A 22,832-nucleotide genomic window follows, 5' to 3' on the forward strand; every position below is an offset into this window, starting at 1 on the left:
ACAGGTTTTGATGTGCTGATTTAATCAACTTAATTTCTCTGACATTTTGTGTATGTTTATATATGTATATGTGCATTTGAGTATCATGCACCTCTGTGTAAGTTTGTGTAGCATGTGTGTGTGTATGTGTGTTTGTGTGTGACTCAGATGTGGTGGTGCTATGGAGGTTCCCTGCCTTTGTTTTAGCTCATCCAGGCCAAGATTAAAATAAGATATCCTATTCTATCAATCTTTTACTTTTTTTGAGACCATCTCTTATTGAATATGAATCTCACCATTTAAACAGGTTAGCATCCTCCGTACTAACCTGTTTCTGCAACTCAGAACTAAGTCATTCATCCTATGCCAGAAAACTCAACGTTTTATGTGGACATTGGGATGCAAACTCACATTCTCATGATTGCTTGGTAAGGACTTTACCCAGAGGCGAATCACTCTAGTACCCTACATGACTTAATTTAACTCACTGATATGAATATTTTCCAGGTCTGTTATGTTCTTTCATGAGTTCATAGAGCTCCTACTTAGCAGGATTCTTAATTTCACTTCCCTTGTATCTCTATCATTGGGAGAAAAATGTAATGTCAGATGTAGAATCACTTTCACCAGAAATGAAATGAAATGAAAAAGAAGTAAAGAGAATGTATTTACCTTAGGCAAGGGTTTAGCAGATTTGCAATGGAGTCTTCCAACATAATCAGCATTTGGTAAGGTTGGGTGAGGGAACTCCAAATCCCAGTAGGATCTAATGAGCCCCATTCTTGCCTTGCCCATTGTCTCAGCTAAAGTATTTGGCCTTCCTAGATAGAGAAAATGAGACGAAGAAAAGTCGACAGGACTGCCTGTTGAGTATGAAATATATTTCCTTAAAAGCATTGGGAAAAGTTTTGTTTGATGTAGAACATATGCTAAGATCACTTTTAAAGAAGTTAAAGAGATCTTACACAAGCCACTTAACAGCATTTCTTAAAGCACCAGAGTAAATAGAAGCAAACACACAGAAGAGGAGTAGATGCCTAGAAATAATCAAATGCAGGAAATAACCAATCTTTATTGGTTAATTGAAATCAGCCAATTAGAAACAAAGAGAATGATACAAAAAAATGAACAAAACCAAAAGCTGCTTCTTTGAGAAAATCAATAAGCTAGAAAAACCCTTAGCTGAACTAACTAAAGGACACAAGGACAATATGCAAATGAACAAAATCAGAAAGGTAAAGAGAGAGATAACAACAGAAACTGAGGAAATTAAAAAAAAAATCATCAGATTTTATTACAAAAGCCTTTATCCAACAAAACTGGAAAATCTATGTGCAATAAATAACTTTCTAGACAGATACCAGGTACCAAAGTTTAATCAAGACTGGATAAACTATCTAACCAGTCCCATATCCAACAAGGAAATAGAAGTCATTAAAAATCACCTAACCATAACACAATCACAAAGGAACTCACCCAATATGTACTCACTGATAAGTGGATATTAGCCCCAAACTTAGGATACCCAAGATATAAGATACAATTTGCTAAACGCATGAAACTCATGAAGAATGAAGACCAAAGTGAGGACACTGTGCCCCTTCTTAGAATTGGGAACAAAACACCCATGGAAGGAGTTACAGAGACAAAGTTTGGAGCTGCGACAAAAGAATGGACCATCTAGAAACTGCCATATCCAGGGATCCACCCCATAATCAGCTTCCAAATGCTGACACTATTGCATACACTAGCAAGATTTTGCTGAAAGGTCCCAGATATAGCTGTCTCTTGTGAGACTATGCCGGGGCCTAGCAAACACAGAAGTGGATGCTCACAGTCAGCTATTGGATGGATCACAGGGCTCCCAATGGAGGAGCTCGAGAAAGTATCCAAGGAGCTAAAGGGATCTGCAACCCTATAGGTGGAACAACATTCTGAACTGACCAGTACCCCAGAGCTCTTGACTCTAGCTGCATATGTATCAAAAGATGGCCTAGTCGGCCATCACTGGAAAGAGAGGCCCATTGGACACACAAACATTATATGCCCCAGTACAGGGGAACGCCAGGGCCAAAAATTGGAATGGGTGGGTAGGTAAGTGGGGGGAGGGGAGTATGGGAGACTTTTGGGAGAGCATTGGAAATGTAATTGAGGAAAATACGTAATAAAAAAAAAGAAAGAAAGAAAAATCACCTAACCAAAAAAGTCCATAAGCAGATGGCTTAGTGCAGAATTCTATCAGACCTTCAAAGAAGAATCAGTACCAACTCTCCTCAAACTATTCCATACAATAGAAACAGAAGGAATACTACCAAATTCACTCTCTGAAACCACAGTTAAAAGGAAATCTAAACCACCAAAGACCCAACAAAGAAAGAGTACTTTAGAACATTTTTGCTTAGAATATCAATGCAAAAATACTCAATAAAATTCTCACAAACTGAATCCAAAAACACATCAAAACCATCATTCACCACAATCAAGTGGACTTCACCCCAGGAATGCAGGGATGGTTCAATATTCCAAAATTCATTATCATAATCAAGTATATAAACAAACTCAAACAATTATATGTTCATCTCATTTGATGCTGAAAAAGCCTTTGACAAAATGCAACACTCCTTGATGTTAAAATTCTTGGGGAGATAAAAAATTTAAGGCTCATATCTCTACATAATAAAACCAACATACATAATAACAGCCAATATCAAATTAAATGGGGAGATATTTGAAGCAATCCCACTCAAATCAGGGACAAGACAAAGCTGCCCACTCTCTCTGTACCTACTCAATATAGTACTTGAAGTTCTAGATAGAGCAATAAGGCAACAGGAGATCCAGGGGATACAAATTGGAAAAGAAGAAGTTAAGGTGTCATTATTTGCAGATGATATGATAATATACATAAGCGTCCCCCAAAACTCTACCAGGAAACGTCTACAGCTGATAAACAACTTCACCAAAGTGGCTGAATATAAAATTAATTCAAACAAATCAGTAGCTATCTTTCATGCAAATTTAAATGGGTTGAGAAAGAAAATATGGAAATGACCACTTTCACATTAGTTTCAAATATAAAATAACTTGCTGTAACCCTAACCAAGTAAGTCCTCAGGGCTTAGGTCCAGCACATGCTTATTGTTTTTCATTGATTCAGTCTCTGGGAGCATCCAACAGTCCACTTTGGTTGACTATGTTTGTCTTCCTCTGGAGTCCCTGTCCTCTCCAGGTCCTTCAATCCCTCCCTTAACTTTTCTTTCTTTCTTTTTTTTTTTAAATATTTTTTATTACATATTTTCCTCAATTACATTTCCAATGCTATCCCAAAAGTCCCCCATACCCTCCCCCCCCCCACTTCCCTACCCACCCATTCCCATTTTTTGGCCATGGCGTTCCCCTGTACTGGGGCATATAAAGTTTGCGTGTCCAATGGGCCTCTCTTTCCAGTGATGGCCAACTAGGCCATCTTTTGATACATATGCAGCTAGAGTCAAGAGCTCATGGGTACTGGTTTGTTCATAATGTTGTTGCACCTACAGGATTGCAGATCTCTTTAGCTCCTTGGATACTTTCTCTAGATCCTCCACTGGGGGCCCTGTGATCCATCCAATAGCTGACTGTGAGCATCCACTTCTGTGTTTGCTAGGCCCCAGCCTAGTCTCACAAGAGACAGCTATATCAGTCCTTTCAGCAAACGCTTGCTAGTGTATGCAATGGTGTCATCGTTTGGAGGCTAATTATGGGATGGATCCCTGGATGGATCCTCTGTTTGACTCTGGGTTTCTGCATCTCTTTCAATTGTCTGCTGAGTGGAGCCTCTCAGAGGATAGTTATTCTAAGTTCCTGCCTGCAAGTGTAACAGAGTACCATTAACTGTTTCAGGGCTTGTTTCTGACTCATGAGATTGTCACAATTTGGGGAATTCACTGTTTGGTCATTCCTTCAGTCTCTGCTCTGTCTTTGTCCCTGCACATCTTGTAGGCAGGACACATTTGGGGATGAAGGTTTTGTTGGTGGGTTGCTGTCCTCATCCCTCACTGGTAGTATTACTTGGTTACAGGAAGTGGACACATCAGGATGCATATCCCTGACATCTAGAAGTCTTATCTCCAGTCACCCCCTTAAGCCCCCTAGTGGTTCCCTTCATCCAGGTCTCTGGTAGGCTCTGAGATTGACCCCCTATTCCTGATGATTTCTCTTCTCTCTCCCCTATGTTTTTATGTCTGACCCCCTGCCCTCTGACCTGCTTCCCTCCATATCCCCTCACCCTCCTAGTTCCCTCCTTCCCTCAACCTTCAATACCTATTTTGTTTCCCCTTCTGAGAAAGTTTTATCCACCCACCATTGGGCCCTCATTATTTGGCTTGTTTAGATCTGCTGATTATAGTGTGGTTATCCTGTACTTTATGGCTCATAACCACTTATTAGTGAGTACTTACCATGTATGTCCTTTGGGGTCTGGGTTACTCACTCAGTTTGATATTTCCTAGTTCCATCTATGTCTCTGAAAAATTTATGATGTACTTAATTTTAATGGCTTTGTAGTATTCCATCATGCAAGTAAACCAAATTTTCCTTATCCATTTTTCAGTTGAGGAACATTTATGTTGTTTCTAGTTTCTGGCTATTATGAATAAAGTGACTATGAACACAATTGAACAAGTGTCCTCCTGAGATAGTGGAGCATCATTTGGCTATATGTCCAGGAATGGTAGAGCTGAATCTTGAGGTAAAACTTTTCCTAATCTTTTGAGAAAATGCCAAATTGATTTCACAAGTGGTTGTACAAGTTTTCACTCCTACAACAAGCAGACTAGTGTTCTTTCTTCATAACCTTACCAACATATACTATTCCTTGAGTATTTATCTTAGCTATTCTGATGGGTATAAGGTGGATTGTCAGAGTCATCTTGATTTGCATTTCCCTGATGACTAAGTACCTTGAACATTTCTTTAGTTGTTTTTGGGCCATTTGAGACTCTTTTGTAAAGAATTCTCTGTTGAACTCTGTACTTTATATTTAAAATTGGATTATTTGGTTTTTGGAGTCTAACTTCTTGAGTTCTTTATGTATTTTCGATATTAGCCCTCTGTCACATGTAGGCTGTCATTTTGTCCTAATGATGGTGTCTTTGCCTTACAGAAACTTCTCAGTTTCATGAGATTCCATTCTTTACCTTAGAGCCTGAGCCATTTGTGTTTTGTTCAGGAAGCTATCTTCTGTACTGATGAGTCTTGAACTAATTTCTTTTCTTTTTTCTTTTTTTTTTTAATTAGGTATTTTCTTCAATTACATTTCCAATGCTATCCAAAAAGTCCCCAATACACTCCACCCCCAGTCCCCCACCCACCCACCCCCACCCCTTGGCCCTGGCATTCCCCTGTACTGGGGCATATAAAGTTGGCAAGTCCAATGGGCCTCTCTTTCCAGTTTCTTTTCTATTAGATTTAGTGTATTTGGTTTTATGCTGAGATCTTTGATCCACTTGAACCTGAGTGTAGTGTGGAGATATATGTTTCTCTTTGCATTCTTCTACATACAGACATTCAGTTAGGAGAGTACCACTTGGTAAGATGCTCTCCTTTTTCCATTGTATAGATTTGGCTTCTTTGTCAAAAATCAAGTGTCCATAGATGTGTGGGACCATTTTATAGAAGAGGGTGGGTGAGTTTTTTGTTTGTTTGTTTGTTTGTGACTTAATTTTGTATCCAGCCATTTTGCTGAAGGTGTTTATCAACTGTAAGAGTTCTATGGTAGAATTTTTGGGGTCCCTTATGTATAACATATCATTTGTGAAAAGCAATACTTTGACTTCTTTCTTTCTGATTTGTATCCCCTTGATGTCCTTTAGTTGTCTTATTGCTCTAGCTAGACCATCTAGAGCTATATTGGAGAGATGAGGACAAAGTACACAACTTTGTCTTGTTCCTAATTTTAGTGGAATTGCTTTAAGTTTCTTTCTATTTAATTTATTGGTGACTATTTGCATGCTGTGGTTACCTTTCTTATGATTAGGTATGAACCTTAAATCCATGATCTCTCCCCTACTTTTAACCTGAAGAGGTGTTGGATTTTGTTAAATGCTTATTTTGTCTTCTAAAGGGATGACCCTGGATTTTTGTTTGTTTGTTTGTTTGTTTGTTTCAGTTTGTTTATATTGTGGGTTATTTTGAGGAATTTTCATATATTGAACCACCCCTGCTTTCCTAGGGTGAAGCCTACTCAATTATGGTGGATGATGTCTTTGATACATTCTTTGATTCAGTTTGTATTTTATTTGGTGTTTTTCATCAATGTTCATAAGGGAGATTGATCTGAAATTATTTTTCTTTGTTGAATCTTTGTGTGGTTAGGTATCAAGGTGACTATGGTCTCACAGAGTGAGTTTGCTAAAGTTGTTCTTTATGTTTCTAAAGTCTGGACTAGTTTGAAAAGTATTGGCATTAGCTCTTCTTTGAAAGTTTAGTGGAATTCTCTGCTAAACCCATTTGTCCTGTGGCTATTTTTTCCTTTTGGTTGGGGGATATTTAATAACTGCTTCTATTTTCTTAAGGGTTAAAGGACTATTCAAATAGTTTACCTGAACTTGATTTAGCTTCCGTAATTAGTATCTTTCCAGGATACCATCCACTTTATTTAGATTTTTTCCAGAATTTTGTAGTTCATACTTTTAAAGTAAGACCTAATACTTTTTGAATTTCCTCATTTTCCATTGTTGTGTCTCCCTTTTCATTTCCGATTTTATTAATTTGGGTACTGTCTCTTTGCCATTTCATTAGTTTTGCTAACGGTTTGTTTATCTTGTTAATTTTGTTGAAGAATCACCTTTTGGTTTTGTTGATCTGTTTTATCAGTTAATTTCTTTGTTTCTAAGTAATTGATTGACTTCAGCCCTGAGATTTCTGACTGTCTACTACTCCTGCATGAGTTTACTATTTTCAGGTGTATTTTCAATTCATTAGTATGAGAATGCTACAATTTCTTTATGGGGGCTCTTAGTGTTATGAACTTTCCTCTTAGGATTGCTTTCACAGTGTTCCATAAATTTGTGTACGTTGTGCCTTCGTTTTCATTTAATTCTTGAAAGTCTTTCATTTCTTTCTTTCTTTCTTCCAGGACCCAGTAATCACTGAGTAGAGAATTGTTCAGTTTGCATGAGTACATAGGTTTTCCATGGTTACTTTTGTTGATGAAGTCCAGTTTTAATCTATTGTAATCTGATAAGATATAGATGTTACTTCAATCTTCTTGTATCTGTTTAGGTTTGATTTGTGCCCAGTTATATGGTCAGTTTTGGAGAATGTTCTGTGAGGTGCTATGAAGAAGGTATATTCTATTATGCTTGGGTCAGATATTTTAATAGGTCCATTTGAATAATAACCTCTGTTAGTTTTGTTATTTCTGTTTTGTTTCTGTTTCAATAGCCTGTCCATTGATGAGTGAGGGGTATTGAAGTCTTCCACTATTAATATGTGGGGTTTAATGTATGATTTAAGCCATAGTAATGTCTCTTCTATGAATATGGGTGCCCTTGCATTCATGGCAGAGTTGATCATAATTGAGACCTCATCTTGGTGGATTTTTTCTCAAGTGAGTATGAAGTATCCTTTAAATTACTTTTGGTTGTAGGTCTATTTTAGTAGATATTAGAATGACTACAGCATCTTGTTTTCTGAGTCCATTTTCTCAGAAAACCTTTACTAGCTCTTTATTGTGAGGTAATGTCTATCTTTGCTGATGAAATGTGTTTATTGTACACAGCATAATGATACATTCCACTTATGCATCTATTCTGTTAGCCTGTGTCTTTTTTCTGGGGAATTTAGCCCATCGTTGTTGAGATATATTAATGGCCAATGATTGTTATTTTGCTGTTGGTGGTGGTAGTGTGTCCCTTCTTTTGGTTTTAATGGTGTAAAATTATTTTTGCTTGTTTTCTTGAGTGTAGTTGGCCTCCATTGGGTTGGAGTTTTCCTTCTAGTTTCCTCTGTAGGTTTGAGTTAGTGTAAAGGTATAGTTTAAATTTTGTTTTGTCATGGAATATCTTGGTTTCTCCATCTATGATGGTTGAAGGTTTTGGAAGTATATTAGTCTGGGCTGATATTTGTGGTCTCTTGGGGACTGCAAGACATCTGGTTAATCCCTATTATATGTTAGAATTTCATAAGAGTTATCAGGTGTAATTATGGTATGTCTGTGGTTGTACATTTATTGATAGGGAAACCCTATTTCTGGGATAAAAAAGATAGGTTTCTTTGTAGTTTATGTGCTTGTGTTTAAAATTCAGTTTTCATTACTTAAAAATATAAACGTACAAATAGTATCCGGGGAGGGAAGCATATAATGATAATCACCAGGAAGCATATAATGATAGTGTTTGCCCAGTAAACATTTGACGTCTACTAGTCGCTCCACTTTACATGGATCTTAGTAGTTCATTTCAGTTCCAAGTGGCAAAATGTTAGTTCAATATAAACCAAAGCAAAGTGGTCAAAATTAATGTGAGCACTATTCAATCTTTAAAGGAAGACCTAAACCTATAGTTGTGGTTGTATAGAATTTCCACAGTAGTTAATCTACAGTTTTTATCATTCCATTATTTTCTTATCTGCACCCTCAAGTCAAAAACTTCTAAAACAAAGGAAGTTATAGAATCCTAACTGGAACAAGTGGCCCCTCAGTGACATCATTGTAGACTTAAAATGTTTCCTGGGCAAACAAAATCATCATATGTTTCTTTCTGCAGATACTATTTGTATGTTTATATTTTAAGGCAGAAGCCACCACACCTGTCTCCAGAGACCTGTCTTTATCAAGCATCTGTTGACAGTCTGCTGGAAATTCTGAACACTGGGATCTCAAAAACTACATTGAAATATTCTTTGATTTTTAAGATTCTATCAAGTACATCTTTATTTTTCACATTTTTCTACAATACAATTTTTTATATTAAATAGTTTGAAATTTAAAAAAAGTATGAGATTTTTGAAAATGGATCAGTATCCAGAGATTAATATGTCTTCTTACATAGTAAAAATTTCCAAAGAAGATCTGCCTTGATTAAAAAAAAAAATCAAGTCAGTATTTAGAAGGTGGTTCATAAATTAAAATGAGGGTGAAAGTTCATTCATGTAGTCCATTGTCAATGAGCTCTACTCATTCTTCTTTTTCTTTTCTTTCTTTACAAAGAATCGGTAAATGAACAAGAGGCACTTTACAGTAAGAACTACAGTGGCTGCAACACAAGCAAGTAGGAAGCCAATCACATCCAGAGAGTGGTACTGGTACCAAGTCAGGTTGTGTGTGAGTGGTCTCAGGTGCTTGACCCTTTTGTGGCGCATGACAAACTCAATCCAAAATATAGTCCTGTTCAGGGGCTTCATAGGCTGGTCGTGGTGAATGGTTGACAACCACATAGCATTCTTTTTATAGCTATAAGAGAGAAAATGGAAATCAATTAATGGAATGAATGCACTAAAACTCCTGTTCTTATCCATTGAGCTGTCCTATGACCTAATTTTTTCATATTATTGCTGATCTTAATTTTTTGTTGTTGTTGTTCACATCCGAACTTAGAAAAGTGGTCCAAATTTTACAGAGAAGTATGCAGGTACATTTGATTCTATTGCTGAAAAGATCATTGATGAGCATATATAGGAAAAGGATGACTTAGAAACATGAGTTACCAGCCCTAAATGACAGAGTCATGTAGCATAACAGGTAGGATTTACAGTGGTGGTAACTTACCCTCCTACTCTTTACAAATCACAATAGCAAAATTGTGTATTTATTTCTCATTAAAACATCCTCATTTTTTAGTATGCTATGACAGTCATTTACAACTTAGGATTCAACTTATCTGATCGAGGAATAGGAAGAGTAGATGCTCCTTAGGGACGGGGGAGAGGTTAATACAAAAAATGCATGAAGAATGTGAAGGTAGATGGCAGAATTTAAGTGATGTAATAAAGGAAATGGGAAGAGAGGAAAGGCAAGGGGGAGAAGAAAAGGAGGGAAAAGGAGAAAATAACAAGAATTCTGATAAAATAATTATACTCTTAACTATTTATGCCTTATATCTCTTCTATGCATAAACATACATATATAGTTTTAATGAACTTCTCTCATCTGAACTGACATTCCTCCTTCCAATAGCCAAGAACTTCCTACCAAAAAGTCCCACACCAGATAGGAAAGCCTTCTTTTGAAGTGTTGGACAGGACTATCAAGATCATTCTTGGCCAAGCAGTGTGGAGGATGAAGCAGAAGGGTTACATATTTAGGACAATAAGAAAGAAATATAAAGCATAAGAAGGAATCAGAAAACAAAAAGTAAGAGAGAAAATAATATATGTACTGAATCATGCCCTAATGTATCTCTGCTCCTATCGTTACCATTACCTTCAGGATAATTCTTGTTTGTTTGGCTTTCAGTAAGAAGACAATAAATGTATTTGTGAATGAATGAATAATTGAATAATGAATAAATGAGTGAACCACATTTTAAAAGGTAATACTCACAAAGGATTGTCTATGATTTCCTCCAGTGCATTGAGCACATCTGATCTTGACATTGTTCTGATATTCAATGTAACAGCTGCTCCTTTGGCCACCATATGGGCAATGTTATCATGTTGTTCTCCAAACAAAGGAATGCCAATCATAGGGATTCCATGATAGATCGCCTCATAGACACCATTGGCCCCACCATGAGTTACAAAGGCTTTAGTTTTTGGATGACCTAGAATAAGATGAATTCAGGATAACATTATTTAGCAGTCTTAGACATAAAAAGAGATATGTATATTATGATGAACTGAAGAGATTTTCTTCATGAAGATTGTTATACTCATAATAACCTCACTGAAATATTTCTCTGTCTCAAAGCTAGAAGAATCTAAATTTTCGGGGAACAATTTGGAGATTTGCATGTGACTAGAGACCTGAAATATGAAATACTCATCTCCAGTCAAAAACATGAAATCCATAGTAGATATGAAAAAAATGAGTGGTAAAAAAAACAAATCCATGTCATAACTTGTTATTCTAAAAAAATAATCCATGAAGTAAGTGTAACATAAAGGTTTTGAAGTCAAAAGGGATAGGTATAGGAATCAGAGACTCAGTCATGATTTTGAATTTGTTTTCCAGAGTCTTACCAAGGAGATCATTCTGGGGGAGCCAATTGTATACTCTGGTATTGTGTCCTAAAGTTGCTGGGGTTTTGCCATCAAATTTCCAAAGAACCTGTTAAATGTTAGACAATCTTTATTGGTGGAACCAAATTTTACATTACAAAGACTGAGCAGGATATATATAGGATTATAAATGTAGAGACATATATATATATATATTTATATGTGTATGTAATAATAATTAATTAAAAGAATAGGTTGTGAGTTTGAAAGAGACCAAGGGGGCATGCTTATGCCAGTGTTTGGAAGGAGGACTTGGAAAGGGAGAAATGATGTAATTATAATTTCCAAAAGAGAAATAATTTTATAATGTATCTTTTTGTTAGTATAGAGAAACAGATCTGAACACCCCCAATAGGATAGATGAGGAAGTCAGAGGACGTGAGCTGTGAGAACTCTTAAAAGACTGAGCAAAGAGTGTGCAAGCAATTTCTGTGTTTATTTTTGCACTCAGACATGTTGAACACAATCATCACTTTCCACAAAGAAATATGTAGACAAATGATACAGTTAGTGATACATGAAAATATTAATACAGTGCCAAGATGTCTTAGTCTGGGTTTCTATTCCTGCACAAACATTATGACCAAGAAGCAGTTGGGGAGGAAAGGGTTTATTCAGCTTACATTTCCACATTGCTGTTCATCACTGAAATAAGTCAAGAATGGAACTCAGGCAGGTCAGGGAGCAGGAGCTGAAGCAGAGGCCATGGAGAGATGTTCTTTACTGACTTGCTTCCCCTGGCTTGCTCAGCCTGCTCTCTTATAGAACCCAAGACTGCCATCCCAGAAATGGTCCCACCCACAAGGGGCCTTTCCCCCTTGATCACTAATTGAGAAAATACCCCACAGCTGGGTACTCATGGAGGTACTTCCCCAATTGAAGCTCCTTTCTTTGTGTTAACCCCAGTCTGTGTCAAGTTGACACATAAAAGCAGCCAGTACACAAGGCAACATAATTCAACTGCAAAGAATATTGGCAAATTACTAATCACATTTTATATAAATTATTTTGAAAACTCTAATATTCCAGATTTAATATTGTAATAAAATACATTTTAAATAGTTTAATGTTTATGTTTATTGACTTGTGCTATGTTATTTACAATAAATTTCAATTTTTCTTGTCTTTGATTGTGTATTCTTAATTGTTTGCCATCCAGAATTATCTCTGCCCAGGAGTTCTTGGAAATAATGATCAATGTATTGACCAACAGAAATATGAAATCATCTGACCCATCTGGAAGAACTGTTGCATACTGTAGTGTTGCAATGGTCCAGGAATGGAGTCATGTGAGTAAAATCTTAGTCCACTGAGAATACTCCAAGAAAACAGGACAAGAGTCTTGTTACTCCTGTTAATTCAAAACACAAGACTTCTCTTGGAATGTATATATGTAATCTTCCCATGTATACTAGATAGGAGTTGAGTCCGAGATGTTATTACCTTGACTGGTCCTTGTGATTGTATAAAGCTTGAAATCTTGTGACCTTTACTCACGTGACATTTCTTAAGCCTCAGAGTAAGTATTGTTTGATGCTGTGAATAAAGTTGGCTCTTTCATGAGATTTTAGTCTGCCTCACTTATCAGCTCCATTCTCCCAAGTCTCCCTGTCTCTGAAGCTGTGACAAGTGGCAAAGAAGGGGGACTTAAAGTTGACTTCACAATAGAACATTGGAGACCCTCACAGAGAGAGGTGAACGAGAAAAAGCAGGTAGAATACAGAGAAAGCTATACCTTATATGATCATGTGCATCATTTCTTTAAAGAAAAGAGGAGCACATGTATCAAAGTCACAACTATTAGGCTGCTTACAAGTTGCTGGTGATTATATTCCCTAGTTAACAGAAGATGATAATTTAGATGAAGAAATACGGGACAGCAGCTAAACGAATATGGAAAAAGCACATAAACATGGAGGAAAAGATTCCCTTTAAATCTTTGGTCATGTGGGCATTGATTTAGACCATTATTAAATAAAAAACTTTACAAAGATAAGGATGTTAATATCACCAGGAAGTAATGTCTAAGGCATTGAATGTATATCAAGAGAATGAGGATGACTTAAAATTGGTTTTAAAAAAGATGAAAAGATTTCCCAGTGAAGGCAAAATGGAAAGGAAAATCAGCACCACTAACAATTATGCAGGGGAGTTCTTCCCCTGTTTTATAAGGATTTAAGAGAGCCTACAGAAAAGCTAGTATTACAACCAAGGCAAGCTAGGGCAATGCATGGAAAAGAAATCCATTCATCAGTTCTTTCCTGACCTTAATAGTTGTGCTCTGTGTTTCCTGTAAAGTTTCAATAACATCAAATTGTTTATTGGGAATTAAACATGAATATTATGAAAGATTTTAAGAAGTCCTGTCCTTCCTATAGACCTACTATTTTATATAGTTATGAATATCTTTTTGGTTGGAGTAAATATGCACAATGTTTGCCATATAGTTTTCATATAATTGCTAAAATTGTTCTTTACCCTTTCCAATTTCATAATTGGCAAATGTGGCTTGAAATTTTAATTTATAGGTTTTAGCCCATAAAAAGTTGGGCATCTAAGACTGAGGGGTAATCCTAGAAATGTCATAAAGAAATGCTGACAGGGATTTGTATCAACAGATTATCAGTTGCTTGATATACCTCCTTCAGTTCTTTCACATTAGAAACATCTTTAATTATCAGGGAAGTGCAAATCAAAATAACCCAGAGATTCCACCTCACACCAGTCAGAATGGCTAAGATCAAAATTTCAGGTGACAAGAGATGCTGGTGAGGATGTGGAGAAAGAGGAACACTCCTCCATTGCTGGTGGGGTTGCAAGCTTGTACAACCACTCTGGAAATCAGTCTTGTGGTTCCTCAGAAAATTGCACATAGTACTACCGGAGGATCCTGTGATACCTCTCCTGGGCATATACCCAGAAGATGTTCCAACTGGTAATAAGGACATATGCTCCACTATGTTCATAGCATCCTTATTTATAATAGCCAGAAGCAGGAAAGAATGCAGATGTCCCTTAATAGAGGAGTGGATACATGTGGTACATTTACACAATGGAGTACTACACAGCTATTAAAAGAAATGAATTTATGAAATTCTTAGGCAAATGGATGTATCTGGAGAATGTCATCCTGAGTGAGGTAGCCCAATCACAAGAGAACTCACTTGATATGCACTCATTGATAAGTGGATATTAGCTCAGAAACAGAATACCCAAGATACAATGTACAAAACACAAGAAAATCAAGAAGAAGGAAGACCAATGTATGGGTACTTCATTCCTCCCTAAAATAGGGAACAAAATATCCATGGAAGGAGTTACAGAGACAAAGTTTGGAGCTAAGACAATAGGATGGACCATCCAGAGACTGCCCCACCCAGAGTGTCCATCTCATAATCAGTCACCAACCGCAGACCCTATTGCATATGCCAGCAAGATTTTGCTGAAAGCACCCTGATATAGCTGTCTCTTGTGAGTCTATGCCAGTGCCTGGCAAATACATAAGTGGAGGCTCAGAGTCATCTATAGGATGGAACACAGGGCCCCCAATGGAGGAGCTAGAGAAAGTACCCAAGGAATTGAAGGATTCTGCAACCCTATAGGTGAAACAACAATATGAACTAACCAGTACCCCCAGAGCTCATGTGTCTACCTGCATATATAGCAGAAGATGGCCTAGTCTGCCATCATTTGGAAGAGAGGCCCCTTGGTCTTGCAAACTTTATATGCCCCAGTATACGGGAACACCAGGTCCAAGAAGTGGGAGTAGGTGGTTAGGGGATCAGGGCAAGGGGAGGGTATAGGGGATTTTCAGGATAGCATTTGAAATGTAAATGAAGAAAATATCTAATAAAATATTTTTAAAAATAAAGAAATGCTGTTATGGTTTCCAGCATGAATACTGATATGGAATTAGACTTAGGATGTAGTAATATGCAAAATTCATAAGTTTCCTCTGAGCCTTATGCTGATGTCAGAGGGAGACTCAGAGATACTATTGAAAAACAAGTAAAGAAGGAGCAAATTCAAGACTTCTTAAAAATAGTTAGTTACTTTTGATAATGACAATGAAGATTGCCAAGATTTAATCAAGCCTCAAAGACAGATTAAAAAATGTTATGGTTTTTGTGAAGTTATGTAGAAATGTAGGGACATACAAATCTAGAGCAAAATTACCTGTTTTAGGAATGTGTGCTCTACAAAAAAATGAAGTTGGTTAAATGGTCACTTTAAGAAACAAAGTAAAATGTCCTTATCACAGTTCAATGCTCAGAATGCAGCTGGAGCAACAGGTCCCTCCATGTGTATTTTTTGGTTGGTTGTTTAGTCCCTAGAAGCTCTGGGTGGTCTGGTTGGTTGATATTATTGTTCTTCCTATGGGATTTCAAACCTCTTCAGCTTCTTCAGTCCTTCCCCTAACTTCTCCATTCAAGTTCCTATGCTCAGTCCAAGGGTTGGCTGCAAGTATCCACATCTGTATTGGCTAAGCTCTAACAGAGCCTCTCATGAGACAGCTATATCAGGCTCCTGTCAGTAAGCACTTCTTGGCATCAGCAATAGTGTCTGGATCTGGTACCTGCATTTTGGATGGATCCTCACTTGGGACAGTCTCTGGATGGCCTTTCCTTCAGTCTGTTCCACTCTTAGTGTTGAATGTTTTTAAATTGTCCTTTTTATGTGTACTAGCAGGTGTTTTAATTACTAGTTGACCCTGATATTACTCAGTGTCTGATCTTTTTAAATTTTCATATTTGTACTACTGAATCCTCCCTCATGAAGCACATTTTCTTCCTGATATGACTATATAGGCAATAATAATAATGTATAAATTTACCTATGGCTTTTAAATACCAATTAGTAGGTACAGTGATAAGGACCACAATTTCTCTTGTATAACTTGCATCAGTGACTACTGTAAGAATCTGGGTTCCTTTCATAGATAAACTACTGTTTTTCCATGGGAGAGGACGCCTTTGATCCTGTGGAGGTTTGGTGCCCCAGCATAGGGGGATGCTGGATGTGTGGGTAAGGAGAGGATGGGTGGGTAGGCACCCTCATAGAGGCAACAGGAGGAGAGGAAGGATGTGTGATTGGGGGGTTGGGTGCGTGTGGCAGGGTAACTGGGAATTGGGATATCATTTGAGATGTAAATGAATGGAATGATTAATAATTTAAAAAAAGGGGGGAGGAGGGATGGAATCAGGGTGTCCAGAGGGGAAAATGAGGAAGAAAAATAACATTTGAAATGTAAGTAAATAAAATAACTAATAAAAAATAAATAAAAACACTCAACAAATTTCAAAATTATTAAGGAATATTAATGACCTACATACTATTTTGAGAATACCTAATTTTGGACTAACCAGTCTATTTAAAACTCTGAAATGAGAAATGACGTTGGATATCCCTTGATTTTATATTGAGGGTCAAAAGTATTACAGCTATTTGAATCCAAACTAAAAGAGGCATTTGTTTATATTGTGGATCCTTTGCTGCCTTTACACTTACTTTCTCCACTAAGTTGTCTCCTATACATACTAAAGCCCAAGAAAATAGACCTCTGAAATGGATCCATTTATACCACAAGGGCCATAAAATACTAACTACTTTTCTTTCTCTTCTTGCTCAATTAATGAATCAGGGGAAGATTTAATGTCAACAATTACATGGATATATTCCTTGATGTATTATCTTTCACCTAACTAAAAATCAGTTTTAAAGAGAGTTGCAGAACTCTATGGAGTTTTTAAGTTTCAAACACAGATTGTTATAGTAGAATAGGAAAGTTTAAATTTCCTCTTCTCATCCTACCATGCTCCCATTACTCCAGGATCTATAACAACTGGTTCAAACCATCATTCATCCTGTGTTTATTACTCATACTTGTGCACACTCCAACCTCCCTGTTTCTATTGAAGAACAAAATAAGTGAGATGATGCATTGAGCAGTCCTATTTTTGCTTTCCTGCAATATTAACATCATCACCTATACAATGATGCTATTGGGGTTCATGTACAATACCACATCCCACTTAGATAAGTGAGACAGATTGTACAAGAATGTCCTACTTGTTGTCCTGTATAATATCATATTCATATGGCTAGAGTTAACAAACGAGGTAAAAGTCATTAGTGAATTATGAACAGTAGATGAAATTTACTCTTCTAGATGTAATTTACTCTTCTGCCTTGGATACTGAACCCGCATGTGTGCATTGATATATATTCTAATTTTGGGGGTTCTACTTCTATACTCAAGGAATGCTTTTGCAATGTAGTCTTCTTATCCAAACTTATGATGGTGTGGGAGTGCCTACTTCAATAAAACCTGACAATGGGCCCGCCTATAGTAGAAAAAAAATCTTCTGCAAATGATGGAATAAAAATCATATTGTAATACTTCTTTAAAATCATCATGGTCAGTGCATAATTGAAAGAACACTTATAATGTTAAAATAACAATAAATTAAAAAAACATAACTAGTGGCATATCCTTGCACTTTCCTCATTTACTCTTATTTTTAAATTTACCTGAAGGTGATACAAATTCATGAACTCAAAACTATTTCTATACAGAACATTCTGAAATGTCTTTAGACAGGCCTATGTTATTTCAACAATTTGAACCTTGGAAACCTGGCTGACTCAAGAAATTTGGCAAAAGGTATGCATCAGGCATTTAAGATGTTTCCAATAAAACACTGGATTCCTCTCAGGCTTCTCTAGCCCTGAGCCATGAATAAGAGATGTGGATGGTAAGAAGATTGTGGCAGACATCATGAAGACAGCAAGCTTCCATATAAAAGGTAAAGGGGATTTATTGACTATAGTATCAGAATTCAAGTCTGTCTACTTTGGGCCAATTAAAGACCCTATGCACCAAGGATGAAGTTAACTGATGCCATTTGTCACCTGAGAATCTCTTTCTGGTGACTTCATCTCTTTTCACCAGTGATCCTTTGCATACTCAAGCATCCAAAGACAAGAAATTTGAATATACATTAAATCAAAATGGCTGGATATTCTGTGTTCAAAAAAATTTAAAAGGGAAGAGATGTAAGAAAGGAGTCTAAGCATAGAGGAGATTTTTGAGTGCTTGTGAAAATTCTCTGAGAAAAGTGAACAAATGTCTTTGGCCTCAGTTTCTTCAGAGAGATTACTGTTGGACTTTTGAAGCCACTAGCCTGAGCTGCAGTATGAGATTGTGTCAATTCACAGGCTCTGGAAAGTAGCTCCACAAGGGTTTGTGTTACATACTCCTATAAATTGCCATGGAATTATGAACATCCCATGTATTAATTTCACGTGTGCAGTGTTAACTGTGTGTTTTAATTCATCAAAAACAGCAATTAAAAAAAAGGAACAAATCGTAAGGAGCCATCTGTCCTCTGCAAATATTCTTTCATGTGTAGTCTTCCACTAGGGAATGCTTGGTTTAGATTTGGTCATTTATTCGGTTGCACAGGTTTTATACATGTTTTTGATTCACATGAATTTAAAATTCATGCAACTATTATCTTTTCATGTGAAATCAAGAAGAATTTGAAATGTCTACACACCCTTAACAGTGATGTCATCATAATGCCAGAACTTCAAAATGTACCCACAGAGATCACAACGTTGATATCCAAGATACTTGCAATCAAAAATATCTTCTGTTATATTGCAGTATCTCTTGCGTGTTTCTGTTTATAATTTGGCTAGGGTAAATAAGAGTTAACCTAAACCTTTAGGTTTCACATAGTCATTTCTAGAATCTGACATTCCACAGATTTTTAGACTCAGTATACATTCTCCTCCCATGGGCACTTTACCTCACCTTTTGTGGAATCTGGGCAAGGGCCCATGCAATTGTGTTGGCTTTTTCTTCTGTCATGTTACTAACCATTGACCCAAGAGAAAACACCACCACACCATGGTCTCCAGAGCTCTGAACAAATTCTTCCATATCCTGTGAATAAAGAACTTGTTTTATCACACAATAGCAATTGTAGAGAAATCGCCCATGAAACATTTACAAAAAAGAAAAAAAAAAACTTAGTGGAAAAAATTAAAGTGTTCTTAGGCATTTTTAGAATAGTGGTGTTAAAACATTCAAAGACAGAGCTGGCACAGTCCACCACAGGCAGCAGAATGAAGTGCACTCACATATGTTCAACAAACCTTCTCAATATATTCCCTGGCAAAATTAAACCTAAGAAATGCAAGTATAGTATGTGAAAGATTTGTAAAATTGTAGCTCCATTATATTTTTCATCCTGCAGAATTTATAAATTTTGGCTCACTGTTAAATTTGTTCCTATGATGGCTAATTTAATATTATTAGCTAGTGTTTACTGAAATAATATCTATGTTGTGATATGTACATATGTTATAAGTTAATGCATCCTTCCTCCTGTGATAAATAAAATATTTGGTTCTTTATAAAATAATCATAACTGTGTGGACAATATATATTATGTGATAATTTTCTGATATTGTGTATAAATGAGGGTATTTTCGTAATGTCTCCAAATTCCTTGCCTTTGTTTTAGCCAATAAAGGTCATGATAAAAATCAGATGTTCTATTCTGTTAACTTTAACATTTTATTTTTGAGACTGTCTCTCATTGAACATAAATCTCACCATTTTACCAGGTTTGTATCCTCAGTATTAACCTGTTACTTCAGCTCCTACATGCTTTGCTAGAACACTAAACTTTTTTGTGGCTCCTGGGAGTAAAACTCACATCCTCATGGTTGCTTTGTAAAGACTTTACCCAATGGCTAACCACTCTAATACAGTCACTACCTGTCTTAACTCACTCATATGAATATTTTTTATGTCTGTCATATCCTGTCCTGAGTTTGTAGAGCTCCTACTTACGAAGAATCATAATTTCACTTCCCACATATCTCTATCATTGGGAGGAAAATATAAGGAAAAATATAGAATCATTTCACCAGAAATGATATGAAATGAAAAAGAGATAAAAAGAATATATTTACCTTAGGCAAAGGTTTTGCAGGTTTGCAGTGGAGTCCTCCAACATAGTCAATATTTGGTAAGGTTGGGTGAGGAAACTCCAAATCCCAGTAGGATCTAATGAGCCACATTTCTGCCTTGCCCATTGTCTCAGCTAAGGTAGTGGGCCTTCCTAGATGGAGAAGATGAGCAAATTAGACAGAGAAAAGTTGACAGGACTGTCTGCTGAGTATAAAATATATTTCCTTAAAGACGTTGGAAGAATTTGTATTTGATATAGAACTTGTACATTTAAAATGTAATATTTTTATATGTAATATATCATAGAAAATTGATTTGTGGATTAAAGATACCTGTTAATTTGTGTTTCTTTTCTTTCCTTTTTCTTTTTTCTTTCTTTTTTTTTTTTTTTTTTGAAACAGGGTTCCTCTGTATAACCCTGGCTGTCCTGCAACTCACTCTGTAGACCAGGCTGGCCTCAAACTTAGAAATCTGCCTGTCCCTGCGTGCTGGGATTAAAAGCATGTGCCACCATTGCCTTACCTTGTATTTACTTTTAAAGCAATATGTAAGAGTTATTTCATGTTTCCTCTGTAATTCAAAACTGTAAATAATTACAGAAATAACTCAATAAGCAAATATATAAAGCAGCACACATTTTTTCCTCTCCAAATCTTCAAAAAAAAAAAAAAAACAGACTATGTAAATACAAACACACATTCCATGACCAAAACTCTCACCATGCTGAGTACCCTGACCAGAATTCCAAGGATCATGATAGTTTATAGCTAATTTTCATTCCTTTCAGGGAGCTATAAAGTTTATAAATGACTGAATTTGTGGTTAATGCTTCTATTATTTTTTCATATTGAGTTATTTAATAGTACTTACACTATAAAGCAATCTCAATACATTCAGAATTATGAGAATAGAAATTTTTTGGCTAGTCTTACCTGTGGTACATTTTTAAGAGCAAAAAGGTGACTTCAAAAAACACAGCATGTGTGTCCATGCCTTTGTAAAATTTGGGCATTTGCAATTGAATTTTGGAAAGGGCCCAATAAACAAAGGTGGGACTGGTAGAAATATCTGTTTCACTTTTAAACTTTGGAAATAATATAATGGTTTTCAAGATAAGGGGGATTTTTAAATGATAAACAAAGAAAATATGTTGTTTTATCTTTACATTTATATGTATGTGTATCTGCACAAGTATATGTTGTTTATGTCAGTGCCTGTGGAGATGATAAATGGCAGCAGTTTCCTTGAAGCTGAAGTTACAGGCAATTTTGAGCCACTGTACATGAGTGGTGCCTGGAAGAGTGCTCTGGTACTATACTGTACAGAAACAATCTTAACTCTTTGGCCGTGTTTTCTGACCCTATATTTTCATTTTAAATAAAGACCCAGGCAGAGGCAAGAGAAAATAACTCCTTCCATATATATATATTATAAAATATGTCATTAAATGAGTAAAGAAACAGTTAGGGACCGTCTAATTTCATCTCTATGTAATTGTATAGCTAACCGAAATGTCTTCTATCAGGACTGATACTGATACCTTCTCCTATTTGATCAAATACATGAGCTTTTACAGGAGTTTGTAAGTTTGATAGTTTATATCATTATACATTTGATCACTTATAACAGACTATTACACTTTCTATTTTATGGACATAAATATTTACACACTTGTGAAACTTAGGCATTCAAGCAACTTAGAAAAAAATTTAACTTACCCAAATATTCACTGTAAAATGAGTCCCATTTCTTATCATTAAACATCTGGAAACAAAAGTCAAAATAAAGCATGCATATCATATTTTTTACTCTCTCTATGAATGTCATTTGTCCACCTAATCCTGACAGAATTACAGGCACATAAGAAGGTGGGAGTAGAAATCTCCCGCTGGACTTTTCAATTTTGTAGCCTGGAGAGAAGCGAATACTATACAGAAAAGGAATCTGGAGCAGTTCAGCTATGAGCTCCCCACAGGAAGCAACAGGATCTGACAAAAGGACATCAAACTTGGATTCCTGTAGCTTTGTCATGAGCTGTCTGTTTGAAACAACATCTTTACAAAGACTTAGAAAATAATCAGAAAATTCATCAAACATATTTTGCAGTAAAGGATAATATGACAAACATGTATCACTTGGCAACTCATAAGTCCACACATCCACAAACTTAATGAAAAAATTTTCCAGATTGTCTTTACTGACAGATGTAGGAAAAGTTTCAAACTTAAGGCCAGGTGATTTTTTGGGATCAAGAACATAGTAAGCTGAAGGTCTCAGAACAGTGACTTCATGGCCCCTCTGTACCAGTTCATCCAGTATTATTTTTATGTTCATCCAATGACTGAATTCCATTGGCCACACCAACACTTTCCCACATTTCACAGATCTGAAGCAGCAACTTATCTGCAACAGCAGCAGAGCAGAAATCCACTTTACAGGCATCCTGAAAATCAAAATCCTTCTCTTAGCAGTTCATTTGCTTCTGTCACTGCTTGACCTTTTATCCAAGAAGCTTCAGCCCAGGGGTTAAATTATAACTTGCATTTCCCAGAGCTGATAATTAAATGACCAGAACTATGGTGATGGGAAAAGAATTGAAGAATGATTTCAATTATTCCCTGTTAATATGAGAGTGATTCATGTCTCTTATGATGGCATGTTTTCAAAT

At 36.3% G+C, this 22,832-nt stretch overlaps 1 protein-coding gene across 3 annotated transcripts; it reads right to left on the reverse strand.

Moving 5' to 3' along the window:
* Positions 1 to 9,132: 9,132 nt before the first annotated feature.
* Positions 9,133 to 22,609, reverse strand: LOC110293926 (UDP-glucuronosyltransferase 2B17-like). 3 transcript variants are annotated; one of them, XM_021161820.2, is made up of 6 exons: positions 21,883 to 22,609; positions 20,167 to 20,315; positions 18,998 to 19,129; positions 11,140 to 11,227; positions 10,502 to 10,721; positions 9,133 to 9,412 (listed from the first exon to the last, which is right to left on the reverse strand). In XM_021161820.2, exons 1-6 carry the CDS (start codon positions 22,604 to 22,606, stop codon positions 9,133 to 9,135), a joined length of 1,593 nt encoding a protein of 530 aa, XP_021017479.1. In that variant the 5' UTR covers positions 22,607 to 22,609. The 3 variants fall into 3 exon arrangements, with proteins under 3 accessions (XP_021017479.1, XP_021017480.1, XP_085692331.1); XM_021161821.1 differs by having other exon boundaries at positions 20,167 to 20,311; positions 22,131 to 22,606; XM_085836205.1 differs by having other exon boundaries at positions 20,167 to 20,311; positions 21,879 to 22,606.
* Between the last annotated feature and the right edge of the window lie 223 nt (positions 22,610 to 22,832).

This window comes from Mus caroli, unplaced genomic scaffold (genome assembly GCF_978045245.1).
Source record: "Mus caroli unplaced genomic scaffold, Mus_caroli_1 scaffold_4, whole genome shotgun sequence".
Classification (NCBI taxonomy): domain Eukaryota; kingdom Metazoa; phylum Chordata; class Mammalia; order Rodentia; family Muridae; genus Mus; species Mus caroli.